This window comes from Chrysemys picta, chromosome 2, assembly GCF_011386835.1.
Source record: "Chrysemys picta bellii isolate R12L10 chromosome 2, ASM1138683v2, whole genome shotgun sequence".
Taxonomy (NCBI): domain Eukaryota; kingdom Metazoa; phylum Chordata; order Testudines; family Emydidae; genus Chrysemys; species Chrysemys picta.
In genome coordinates this window covers 43,390,807-43,404,606 of record NC_088792.1, presented here as the reverse complement: position 1 = coordinate 43,404,606, position 13,800 = coordinate 43,390,807, and the positions used below count along the sequence as shown (strand labels likewise).

Here is a 13,800-nt window from a genome sequence, read left to right as displayed (position 1 = left end):
TTTAAACATCCACTTTAGGAAACCAATAACCTTTTTCAAAGGATTCTCACCATTCACAATCTCTTGCAGCACTCAGCAAGGCCCCATCTGCAAGCTTTAAGACAACAAGCAAATGGAGATTTAAAACAGCTGTTGGAGGCAAAGCTACTTTATTCCCAAGAGCTCTTTTCAATACTCAAAGGATGCTCCCTAAGTGACACAGGATCAAGAGCCAAACAACACTCTGCTCTGACTGTAAATTATGACCATTCTAAGATGCCCAAACCATAATATGGATGAGCTTGTTGCACCACACTGTTACACCAGTTTTAAGCAGGTCACTTCACTGAAGTCAACCAAGTTACTTCACAGAATAACTGATGTACGAGTGATAAGTCAGGCACCTTATTTTTAAGGCTAAAGCCACTAACCAGGAGTCTAGTCCCGCCTCTCAGTTTTCTTTAATTAGTTTCCAGACATGAGTTATTGTTCCAACAAAACACAGAATTTCACACAATTCAAGCTTTGCCACCGAACAAAGACTGCAGCATCTGTACACAGATGGATCCAAACAGTTTAGCTTTAATTTCATCTGCCTCCCAAATAAACACTGATCCCATGCACAAAGCTTTATTTGTCCAACACAATTGTATTGAACCCTTTTTTTTTTAAAGCAACATTTTGAAAGTTGATAATTTTGCAAGGAAAACTGTAACGCTGAGTAAAAAAAAAAGTTTTTAATCACTGGAATGTTTTTGAAATAATTGTACCAGTTTCTTAAAACTAATACTATCCTTAAATGGTTAATACAGCAATTAAACACATTTCTGAAACAGGAAGAAATCTCTCTTAGCCAGTTTCCAGGCCTAAATGGAATACAGCAACATTACAGACTAAAGACATCAACTTCAATGAACTCAAGGGGAAAAAAAACAAAACAAAACAAAACAAAAAAAACTTATCTCCCCAATGCTGTGCAATATGATAATAGTTGCTGTACCTCAGGGACAGATCTGTTCAAACATTCAACAATCTCTGCCTGCACTGCTTTGTGTGTGCATATGTTCCATATGGATAAGCATCCACAACAACAACACAACAGCAAAAAAGAAAGCAGAATTAGGATTATCTCTGTAACAGTTCAATGTAAAATTGCAGGATTTTAGGCTGCGGTGTATGGATATAATTAAGATTAATCAATCAAGTTGCCAAGTACCAATATTATATTTTTGAAGATTCATGTAATTAAGAATTAAAAAACAAAGTAATTCTTGTTGAGCCTGTTAGCACAATAATTTATTGAGAGTAATAAATTATATTTTAAGGAAACTTGATATAGCACAGCCTGTGAGAGCTGAGTGCTGCCAACTTGTTACTGAAAATATTTTTACAAAGGGGCAAAACATTTAAAGTGAATCTCACTTTCCTCAAATACTACAGATAATAAAGTTGGTACAAACTTTGTCTTGTAGCATAGGACTGAGAAAACTTTGAGTTCTTGATCACAGACTGGCTATGTGCCCTTTGGTAAATCACTTAAGATCTTTGTGCCTTGTTCTCCCCTCCCTCCCCCAGCTGTAAAAAGAATAGTAATATTTACCTATCTGTACCCCTCAAATGCAGGCATAATTCTGTAAGTAAGATGCTTTGAAATTCTTTAATGGAAAGAGTCAGTACATATTATTAGTGCAAGATATGCATATTGCTAAGGCCTTCTCTACACTGGAGAAATGTATCAAGGTGAAAAACTTGTGTCTCTGATTAACTGAACTACACTTTTGGTTCTAAGTAAAAAAAGCACCTCAACCAATGGCTCAGAGGAACAGCAATGGGCGCAAGTTTCTCCCAATCTTTGAAGAGGCTCTGTAGATCAAGTGCCACTGGCACAAAGAGTGGGTTGTCAACTTTCATAGCCATCATCTTAGTCAGCTGTCAGAGCTTACAACTCCTTAAGCTGGCAAAATTCCTTATTTCACCGGCTGAGAGTCACCTGTCTGCACACACACCCTCACACTCCCCAGTTCACAATATCCTCACATGCTATTAGCCCCTCCTCAGAAATGATTTAAGGCAGTCCTTAGTGTGAATGCCAGGTCAAACCGTAATCCAGCTCAGGGTAGGCAGTGTGGAGTCATTCTGCTGTTTGTGTTTCAATGTGTGCAAAATAACCATTTGAAGCATGGTTGGCCTAGTGCAACAGCGTAGGGAAGATATTGTAAAGAATGCCTGACATTACTTTTATGTATTAGTGGAGAGAGAAGATCTCTATAGCTCCCATAAATTGAGTACTCAACCCTGCTTGTTGATAAACTGGTATTTTAGCCCATTTTAGATGGCATCACTCCTCTGCATAACCTTAAAGAACCTATGCTTGGCAAACTCCATCTGCGCAATTACTTCCAGAGTACAGCAGTGAACTGTACCTTCAGCGTGAGAATGAGGTTGGAAGCAAACTTGAAAACAAACTTCTCAAAGGCATATTTAGTTGTTCATCTTATTAATTATTCAATGGCAACTAGTAACTTTTGTGCTGGGCAGGCTCTTCTCTATCTTTGATCAATGCGCCGTAGAGTTCCCAATCTGTATATAATCTCAGTGGCTTGAGTAAGCCCAATTCAGCTCTTATGTTTATACTGGGAAAAATGCTGATTAACTCCTCTGAAGTAACTGAATCTACACCAGTTTTACTTCAGTATAAATGAGAGAAGAATCAAGCCATAAAAGTTTTGGGTAGGGATTAGGGAGAGCCCCTCCCAGCTCTTGATTAAATGCTTATGTTGTTCCCCATTCATGTTTCAACATAAGAGAAATACAGATATCCACTGTTGGTTTTTACAGAAAAATAAGGATATGAAAGAATTCCCAAGTTAAGAAGAGAGCATAGCTCCTATGAGCGGTTTTTACTTTGAGAAGATGGGAATCTAGGTATCAGCCAATTTCCATAGTTAACAGCATTTTGGATACTTTGTGCTCCGGCCTCTCTTTCTCTTCTTCAGACGTTCTGATTCAAGAAAAAGTGGGGATGGCAGCCAGATCGGTGTGACAGGTACTGTTTGCATTTCTGTTTCTCACCAAGCCATCTTTATTCAAAGAGGCAAAGCAAGGGAAGCTGTAAGGAAGCTGTTAGCCTCAATTTTCCATAAAAAGATTTTTATTGTACAGTGAATTGTGAAATTTGTTAGCAAACTTGCAGAAGAATGAGAATCTCTAACACCGGCACGCTAATAGAATAATGCTGTAACCCTTGTTTCATGGTTTATCTGATGAAGGCTCTGGAGGTTCAATGTCTTCTCTGCCTTTTATTAATTAAATTCATAACCTCAGCTCTCAAACTGCAGAATGCATGTACTATAGCTGGGTTGTTATACAGCCCTCTTTAACAGTGTCCCATCAGTTATATAATCTGTTTAGTGATTCTTCCACACCAGAGTTCTCACTTACGAAAAGACTATTGTGTCTGGCTGATTTCTGCCCATAAAAATGTTAGGAAATCCTTATTATATTAATATTCCATTGGGGCATGGCCATTTTACAGGATTACAAAACAGTAAAGAAAAGTAACACTCATTGTTTTTCATTAATTTTCTGATAAGAGGATATTTAAAAATTAGATGGAAAACTACTGCATGCTTTCCTACCAGCATGCACAGGTAAGATAACAGGCAGAAAGAGGTCCTGGCTTTAATTTAAAGGTTATCAAAGCATCTGTAAGAGCTTCATTAACAGACTAACCTCAGTAAATCAAATCATTCTAATGAAATTAGACCTGGGTCTAATTTACAGTACTTGAGTGACAGATAAATAGGTGGGTGAATTAACCTTCAATTCTGCTATTCAGCTGTACATTCAGAAATCGCAACAGTGTGTCCACCTGACTGTTATTGCCGCTACATTAGTTTGCATTTTTGTGGTCATGTGATGAGGTCTCTATGCCGCATACTTTATCCTTTAAATCCAACCACAGTAATCACAGCAGTAAGAAGGAAGCAAATTAGACTGAATAGCAGACACAAGTTTTATAACTAAACATGGTTCCATGATGTTAGATGACAGAATAAGAAGCCAATAAAGATTTTGGAACTTCCATCTCTAGCTCTATTTAATATACCAAAAGGTAAGAAATTCTGAGATAGAAGAATAGCAGAAATTCTGGGAGATCGACCAGAACTCCTGTATACATTGAAGTTCAAACTGGTTTACCCTCAGGTTACTGACATGTAGACAGGGTTGAACTTTGACATAAAATAATTTAAAAAAGTCATGATCTAGATTAGGGACCCAGCTTTAAACTCTTAAGCACACAGGCTGAAATCCTGGCCAACTGACTTCAGTGGGGCCAGGATTTCATCCACTGTTTTTTAAATATGGTTTAAATTCCAATTCTAACTTCTACAAACAAACATACCTTGAAATCCCGAGACTATCTGGACTACGTCGTCATAGACCATTAGAGTAGCTGATCGTTCAGGAAGAAGTCCAAGGCTCAGAGAAGAAAACACTGTAGAAGGAAAGTGGTTTGAGTGGGATATATTTGAATTCTTTTTTTTTTTTTTAAATTGTTATTAAAAAGATGTCTAAATCCAAGATTCTCTCATCTTCGTTAACAATTCTCTTGAATACAAAAGTATATTTTTTCTCTATTACCCTTAGAAGGACAGTCAGTCCAAAACACTATAAAAAGACTGAAAAGCAAATATTTTGTATACACAAAATTGCTCAGGTGTGTTTTATAAACCAAGTAACTAGGTTGACAGACTAATTTGTTATTGATCCAAACAACATATTTCACTTTCTGCCTCTGGTGAAGTTCAACACACTTGAGAGGAAGTAGAGTACGAAACAGAAAATTCGGAGTCAGGACTCTTGGCTTCTATTTCCAGCTCCACTAATGACTTAATATGTAATCTTAGGCGAAACCCGGAATCTACCTGGGCCTAAGTCGATTAATCTGTAAAATGATTTTACTTACCTCAGAAAGGTGTAGTAAGGCTTAACTATGAAGTATTTTGAGGTACTTAGATGAAATGCACTATAAAAGTGCAAAGTATTGTGGTGATTCTGTATCAACATGAGTTAAGCTTTTATGCTTACCTTTTATTATTTGCAAAATACTCCCGAGTTTTTACAGAACTGAGCCTGCCCACCCACCATCAGCCCAGTACAGAAGGTCCTATATGCAGCAGAACCAGCGTGATTCTACTATGTGGTATAGAAAATGAGAAGGATGCAGAAAGTCTGCTGCAATGGAAACAAAGGCTTCATCTGCCTTAGCATACATGAGTTTCTTGGGGGAATTGTGTGGGTGGGCACTAGGCACCTGCATGCCAAATCTTCTCTGCATACAGAGCAAGGGATATGTACCACAGCAGTCCTTGAGCATACTTCACCCTGCGACTGTAGCAACAGCAAGGAGCAGCTCTGCATCCGCTCCAGTGCCTTAGGGATGGGAGGAGGGAAAGAGGAAGAATTCCTCATGGATGTTATGTTCTTTGATGCAGGTGTTGTCTCTTAATCTGCATTTGGAAAGTGCCTAGAATATTTTGTATGCTACCACAATCTGAGGAAGAGATTTTTTTAAAAGACCCTAAGCGATTTAGGGGCACTGGACCCATTGACTTTTAGGAGCTTTAGAAAATCTTCCTCTGAATTAATATTTTCTTTTACCCCAGCACCAGTAAAGACCCTGTTGTAACCAAAACAGAAATACATTGGATTTCTGTTTCAAGCTTTCAAAATACTTTTTAAAATATGAAATGTCATTTTGAAATTAGGAGAAATACATTGACCATGTCCACTTAATAAAACGTAACTCCTCATTAGCTCACGTGAGTACTGGTGAAATCACAGAATAAAATTGACTATAACTCAAATTGCAGCTATTTCATAATAAGAACTTCGTTTTTAATATTCTACATGTCAAAGTGGATTTACACATCAGGCACATTAAAAGAAGAGCTATAGAGAAGGTAGTATAAAAGCCACACAATTAGAAAAACTGTTTGCTCTTACTCCAGTAATTTAATTTGTAGGAGTGAAAGCCAATGTAATTCAAGCACCCTGGAGAGCTGAATACAAGAATATGTGCCAATGTCTTTCCCGTCACATGCTGAGCCACAGTGCATAGGTAACCTTTGAACTTCCCTTGGGCTTTTTCTCAGCATGATAAATGAGGTGCCCTGAGCTCTTTCTCCCAAGATGTAAATTCTAATATGTTCTTTACATTAGGAGCTCAGGATATAATCGAGTAGTTTGGGAACATTTGGGGAACCAAAATGAAGACACATCAATGGCAACACCTTCCCTTTATTTTGGGTAATCTGAGTCTCTCCTACTGCGTTCTTGGGAGAGTTCTATTAGAACAAGATAGAATTTTTGAAGTGTAAAGAGCTGGCTCATCAGACAGAGGGATCTATTATACATATACATTGTATTTGATTACACAGCACCTTTCACACTCAAGGTAATTCCCAAAGTCATTAAAAAACCCCAACATGCATGATATACAAGTAGTACAAATAGTGTCTTTTCTATTATGCACTTAGAAATAGTTAAAACAATGTCTAAATTAATCTTTAATTAGAGAGGGAATTTTGCCGTGTTCATAAAATAATTTTTTTAAAGAGTTCTCCCCAACCCCCTCCCCAATCTTTTCTCTCCTGCAGCTTCCAGCTAAGTAATTTAAGGAGAAGTACTAACTAAGTGGCGAAATCCTGGTAATTATTTTTGTTGATATTTAGACCAAATTACTTTGTGCACAAATTATGAAAATACACCCCCCCGGACACTTTCACCTTAAGTTATTATAGCAGTATCACTAGATCAGTGGCTGCATAGCCTTTCAGTGTTATGTTTTATTAGTGAATCTCCCCTTTCTTCCCCCCCCCCCGCCACAATTTAAGATTAACACACTTGATTGCTGCCTGGAATGGTATACCTGGTCTGTGTGGCAAAGCACACAGCAGAGCCTGACCCATACACTCGGTATTACTACTAAGTAAGTTTTAGGAACTTAATTGAGAAGTCACTTAAACTGTGGCCCGACATTAAGATCCATTTGGGTGCTGGGCTCTGCAGATGTAGAATTTGATGCAAGATCAGAGCCTAAATATGCTGTTTGTTCACTTTTGGTATGCCACTCAGCTTGGACTGATCAATTTCATTTCTATTTTTAGTCCACTTCACTTTTTGGTTCTCATGAACTAGGAGAGCGCTGCAATGTCTGGGTTGTAAACACCAACATGAATGTTTAAATTTAAAAATATTCTTTATATTTAAAAAAAAAATCAAACATTTAATATTCAGTTTTGTAATTAAAAAAATCCTCCATAAAACCTAAGTATTTGGGGCCGAAACTACTGAATAATGGTGTTCTCTAAAAGGGACAAAGTACAGAAAGTTTTCAATTTGGCCATACTGAATCTGCATTATATGTATCTAGTTGCAATGTTTTGCGTGGCCATTTAATCAGGAGAGGGATTAAGTTCAAGGTAAAGAAGACAAAGGGTGGATCCTGCTCCCACTGAACTCAATGGCAAATTGCCTATTGACTTCATGGAAGAATGACCAGGGCCAAAGAAATCTTTGTTTTTCCAAAATGTGCTCTTATTTCAGCTGCCTAGAAAAAAAAGTCTTGATAAAACGTGTATACAAAGCCATTGCTTATCAGATTTCAATGGCTTATCAAAACAATAGCATCACATTTGATTGCCCTCTCTCAAGGTTAACATCAGAAGAAAACATGCCATGTAAGGGCACGCTTTATTCAAAAGAAACAGGAGAGGAAAGAGAAAAATTAAAAACATATAAGAGTCAATTGGCAATGCATGCACTAATGATAGGTCAATTGTGTCTTTAGGAAATATAAGAATGCTAAAGAAGCTGAGACTTCAGTGATTGATAGAACTAAAGGAGTTTTTACAGAAAAAGGATAACCACCAAAGCAGTTTCCAGTTTTGGAAGAGGCACAGACCTGCTGTCTGACCTTGGGAAAGTCACTTAACCTTCTCGGGTATGTCTACACTGTATCTCAGAGCAAGTCTAAAAATAGCTGTGTAGACATTGCTTTGACACTGCGACTCAGGTTGGAACTCGGGCTCTCAAGCAGTGCTGGGCCGGGGGTGGGGAGCAAACTGAGGGGCCGGCAGAGTAAAGCTGTGTGTGTTAATGGGGCATACTGGATCACTGCTGAAAGAGGTCAGAGTTAAGGTTGCATGAGAAACCTTAACTCTGCATTTCCAGGTTTTCAGAAGTTTGAGTTTTGCTGAGCAAAGCATTCTGCAAGGGGATGACATACCCCCAAGCAACTTTGACTCTGCATTAGTGTAGTATTTTGCCAGTGAACTTCCTAGTCTTTTGAACAAGAAAAAAAAAAAAGGTATGTTGTTGATAGGAGTTAAGATGTGATTTAGGCAGTTGTATATATCATGTCCCACAATTTGTGTACTGACCCAAATCAGCCCATAGTCAACAATCCCTATGCCATGGTGTACTCTTTGCTCCCCCACAAACTTCTGCAACCTCATGTTCCAAGAATCTCCCAGAGTCAATATGTTGGCAAGCCTGGCAGCACGCATATTTCTTTGCCCTCAGCGGTCAAGATGGCAGTGATGTGAGTTCCATGCCTCCACGCTCTACAGCTCTGCCAAAGCACCCCAACACTCCAGCATCCCACAGCTCTGCCAGTGCACCCCAACACCCATGTACCACCCAAAGTCTTTGGGGGGAAAATTAGACATGTGAATGCTTCTTGGGAAGGGAGGAGGAGTTGGGGGGCAGAGGAGCGGGGGATAGAAGGAGAGTGGGTCGGGACCCTTGGCAGAGCAGTGGAGTGCATATTTAGCAAGGTTGGGGTGCACTGGCAGAGCTGGAAGGTGCCATGCCTCCCTCATCTGAGCCCCCAGCTGTAGTAGGAAGAGAATCAGAGGCGTAAGCCCTTGTATCAGAGGCCTGGTATGAGGCCCGAGGCCTGAGCTAAAGTAATAGTCAAAGCTTTACTAATATAAAGCAAAGACAAGCCATGAGCAAGAGGCAGGAGCTGCTCACAGAATCTGTGAAGAGGGCTGTTATTACAGAAATACACATTCCTAAGAAGTGCACAGAGTACTCATAAAAGCACATCCTGATATCAAGTAGTATCAGAACATCCCAATATCAAGGATGTTACAAAAACATTCCCCAAGAATAACAGGAACACACTGTCAAGTATCAGGGTGTAGCCGTGTTAGTCTGTATTGTGTCAGACTCAGACCAGTGGGGTACAGGAGTCTGGTAGAGGGCAAATATACTGGTCACTGGATGAGTAGTTTTCTGTTCCCTGAGTGACCAGAGCAGGGGCTGCACTCGAGTAATCAGGAACCTGGTAGAACCAGTTAAGGCAGGCAGGCTAATTAGGACACCTGGAGCCAATTAAGAAGAAGCTGCTAGAATCAATTAAGGCAGGCTAATCAGGGCACCTGGGTTTTAAAAGGAGCTCACTTCAGTTTGTGGTGTGAATGCGAGGAGCTGGGAATAAGAGGTGCAAGGAGCTGAGAGTCGGAGTGAGTTGTGCTGCTGGAGGACTGAGGAGCACAAGTGTTATCAGACACCAGGAGGAAGGTGTTTGGAGGAGGCCATGGGGAAGTAGCCCAGGGAGTTGTAGCTGTCATGCAGCTGTTATAGGAGGCACTATAGACAGCTGCAGTCCACAGGGCCCTGGGCTGGAACCCGGAGTAGAAGGTGGGCCTGGGTTCCCCCCAAACCTCCCAATTGACCTGGACTGTGGGTTCTTCCAGAGGGGAAGGTCTCTGGGCTGTTCCCCAACCCACATGGTGAATCTCTGAGGCAAGAAAATCTGCCAATAAGCACAGGACCCACCAAGATAGTGGAGGAACTTTGTCACAGTATCCACAAAAACAACAAGGAGTCTGGTGGCACCTTAAAGACTAACAGATTTATTTGGGCATAAGCTTTTGTGGGTAAAAAACCTCATAGTGGCATACAAGATGCATCTGAAGAAGTGAGGTTTTTTTACCCACGAAAGCTTATGCCCAAATAAATCTGTTAGTCTTTAAGGTGCCACCAGACTCCTTGTTGGTTTTTTTTTTTTTTTTTTAGAAACACACTGACCCCCCTCTAAAAGATAAGGTCAGGATGACAGTATGTAAAAGAGATGTTTTAATTGAAGCAACATGTATAAGGTTATGGGTGATGATTAGCCACGTCAGGGGGCAGTAACTATGTCAGCGGGGCAGTACATAACTTTGTTTGTATTGGGGTATAAAAATGTATCCCAGAGGGAATGTCTTTGTCTAGCCTGGGGAGGAACGGAAAGTCCTGCCGTTCACTGAGCTGTTCCATTGTTATGGGAATACATATATTAGTGGTTGGTAGAGTCTGCGGGATATTAGTACCATGCTTCATCAATAAACTTGGCTGGGTGCCTTCGTACCTTAACAGATCTTGTGGTCATTGGGTGGTTCGCTTAAGGTCTGCTGTGTCAGCTGTCTGCGCAGAGCTGGGACAGCACACAAAAACACCACACACACACACAGCCAAACATCTAACCCAGTGATTCTCAAATTATGGGTTGGGGCCCCAAAGTGGAATGGTACCCCATTTTAATCGGGTTGCAAGGGCTGGCTTAGACTTGCTGGGGCCCAGGGCTTCAGTCCAAGCCCCATCACCTGGGGCCGAAGCCCAAAGGCTTCAGCCTTTCGCAGTGGGGCTCAGGTTACAGGCCTTACTTGGTTACACCCCCTTACTTGGGGCTGAAGCCCTTAGGCTTCAGCTTTGCCCTCCCCCGCGCCTGGGGCAGTGTGGTTCGGACAGGCTCAGGCTTCTGTCCCCCCTCCTGGGGTCGTGCAGTAATTTTTGTTGTCAGAAGGGGGTGGCTATGCAATTAAGTTTGAGAACCCCTTATCTAACCATACCAACCTCTCTCATTTGTCCCCATTTATGCCCCTCTATAACCCCCCTCCCCTCGCTGCAGCCCCAAACCCCTCTCCCCCAAATCCCTCCACTCCTCTGCCCCCTAATACTCTTCCCCTCTCAGGAAGCATTCACATGTCTAATCCCCCCCCCCCCCCACAGTCCTCCCAAAATCAAATAGCCACCCTTGACTCACAAACTGTAGCCATCGCCAGCCACTCAGTGCAAAACTCCTTTTGCCTTAGGTGGGGGCTTGTGATTAATTGGTCTGTAGTTATGTTAATAGAAGGGTCAGTTCAGAGCCATCCAGGGTGAGCTTACTGTCAAACTCAACAAGCTCTGTGATTCACCCAGTGATTAGTACCCCACAGTTTAACAGTATAAAGGAGCAGAATGAAACTGGGGTTTTTGGGGGGCGTGGGGGAGGTGGCAGGATGTAACTTGGGAACCCTTCAGCCAATTGACCCCAAATTTGGTCACTAACAATACCCTGCCCCTCCATGAGGCACACCAAATTTCAAAGCAATTTGATTAACCATTTGGATTTAAGAGCACTTACAAAAGGCACACTTTAAACCACATAAAATGGCAGGATTGAAAACCTGTTAGCCATTTTGTATTAGCAAAAGCACAGTGTGTATATATATATATAAAAAAAGTACATTTTCTTAACATTTTTTCTCAGTTTGGGTCCTCCAAATATTTAGTGGATGCCACATGCTGCCTTGGGTAAAACTTAACAGATTGAGACCACAGTGACCGGCATCTCATAAATAGTTTGCTCTTTAGCTATACCCCTTTCCCCCAACCTAGAAACTTCTTTTTAAAGTGCCTGTTTCAGGTTTATATCTCTGGAACTCTTCGCTCAAATGACTCCAAATCTGAGTCACTAACTCCACTCTTCACCCTCCTGAAGCACACCAAATTTCAAAAAGAAATCTGACTAAGCGTGTTGATTTTAGAGGACTTAGATCAATTTTTACAAAGATGTCCAGATGAGTGGTGCTTATCATAGAATCATAGAATATCAGAGTTGGAAGGGACCTCAAGAGGTCATCTAATCCAACCCCCTGCTCAAAGCAGGACCAATTCCCAGCTAAATCATCCCAGCCAGGGCTTTGTCAAGCCAGGCCTTAAAAACCTCCAAGGAAGGAGACTCCACCACCTCCCTAGGTAACGCATTCCAGTGTTTCACCACCCTCCTAGTGAAACAGTTTTTCCTGATATCCAACCTGGACCTCCCCCACTGCAACTTGAGACCATTGCTCCTTGTTCTGTCGTCTGCCACCACTGAGAACAGCCGAGCTCCATCCTCTTTGGAACCCCCCTTCAGGTAGTTGAAGGCTGCTATCAAATCCCCCCTCATTCTTCTCTTCTGGAGACTAAACAATCCCAGTTCCCTCAGCCTCTCCTCATAAGTCATGTGCTCCAGACCCCTAATCATTTTTGTTGCCCTCCGCTGGACTCTTTCCAATTTTTCCACATCCTTCTTGTAGTGTGGGGCCCAAAACTGGACACAGTATTCCAGATGAGGCCTCACCAATGTCGAATAAAGGGGAATGATCACGTTCCTCGATCTGCTGGCAATGCCCCTACTTATACAGCTCAAAATGCCGTTAGCCTTCTTGGCAACAAGAGCACACTGTTGACTCATATCCAGCTTCTCGTCCACTGTGACCCCTAGGTCCTTTTCTGCAGAACTGCTACCTAGCCATTTGGTCCCTAGTCTGTAGCGGTGCATGGGATTCTTCCGTCCTAAGTGCAGGACTCTGCACTTGTCCTTGTTGAACCTCATCAGGTTTTTTTCGGCCCAATCCTCTAATTTGTCTAGGTCCCTCTGTATCCGATCCCTACCCTCTAGTGTATCTACCACGCCTCCTAGTTTAGTGTCATCTGCAAACTTGCTGAGAGTGCAGTCCACACCATCCTCCAGATCATTAATAAAGATATTAAACAAAACCGGCCCCAGGACCGACCCTTGGGGCACTCCGCTTGAAACCGGCTGCCAACTAGACATGGAGCCATTGATCACTACCCGTTGAGCCCGACGATCTAGCCAGCTTTCTATCCACCTTACAGTCCATTCATCCAGCCCATACTTCTTTAACTTGGCGGCAAGAATACTGTGGGAGACCGTATCAAAAGCTTTGCTAAAGTCAAGGAATAACACATCCACTGCTTTCCCCTCATCCACAGAGCCAGTTATCTCATCATAGAAGGCAATTGTGTGCCTCTCTAATATTTTTCTCCCCACAGCTACCCGGGGTTACAATCCTAAGTGTTAAGTCAGTCACACGTAATTTTGTAACTTCCGTTAGATGCAAAGTCTTACCTCTGAACAAAAATAAACATCTCTTACCAGGCAATCTTGTGGGTTTCCATGGTGCAGAATTTGGCACATAAGCATGTTTAGTAGCAGTAACAATCAGCTGATTGCCCAGCTTATACTGAAACTTGATGAAGGCAGTGCCATCTGCTCCTGAGGTTCCAGAGGCAATGGAAATCTGGTTGGTAAAAATCTCAATGAAGGCTTCAGTTACCGGCTGATGTGTGCTGGCATCACTTACATGGACCTTCAGCGTCACTTCTGTAATGACAGACAACCACAATGATTAGCCTTGGAAAACGTTTGTTATATGTAGTATTAGTTAGAACAAACTAAGATGCTAACAGTAAGATACAGGGCTCAATGGTAATCTCTGACATACAGATGTATATTGCTATCGATCTTCCCTACCTATGATTCTCTATTTTAGGTCATGGTCCTCCAGAGAGGTTTCTTAATTCTACAGAGCTGCCCCCTGCCAGTACTGCATGCACAAGCACAATGTTTCATATATATCATTTATATGTATGGGTTCTGTCACACACTGCAGGATACCTGCCATGCTCCCCTGATCTTTACTCTGCTGTTAG

General features: G+C 41.6%; 1 protein-coding gene across 2 annotated transcripts in view; it reads right to left on the bottom strand.

Moving 5' to 3' along the window:
- The window catches only part of FAM171A1 (family with sequence similarity 171 member A1), a 132,853-nt gene that overhangs the window by 46,623 nt on the left and 72,430 nt on the right, over nt 1–13,800 (bottom strand). For both annotated transcript variants that reach the window (XM_005282435.5, XM_065586921.1), the window contains exons 2-3: nt 13,244–13,471; nt 4,385–4,477 (exon numbers count right to left, since the gene is read on the bottom strand). In XM_005282435.5, coding sequence (XP_005282492.2) covers nt 4,385–4,477; nt 13,244–13,471 — 321 coding nt within the window. The remainder of the gene's footprint in view (nt 1–4,384; nt 4,478–13,243; nt 13,472–13,800) is intronic.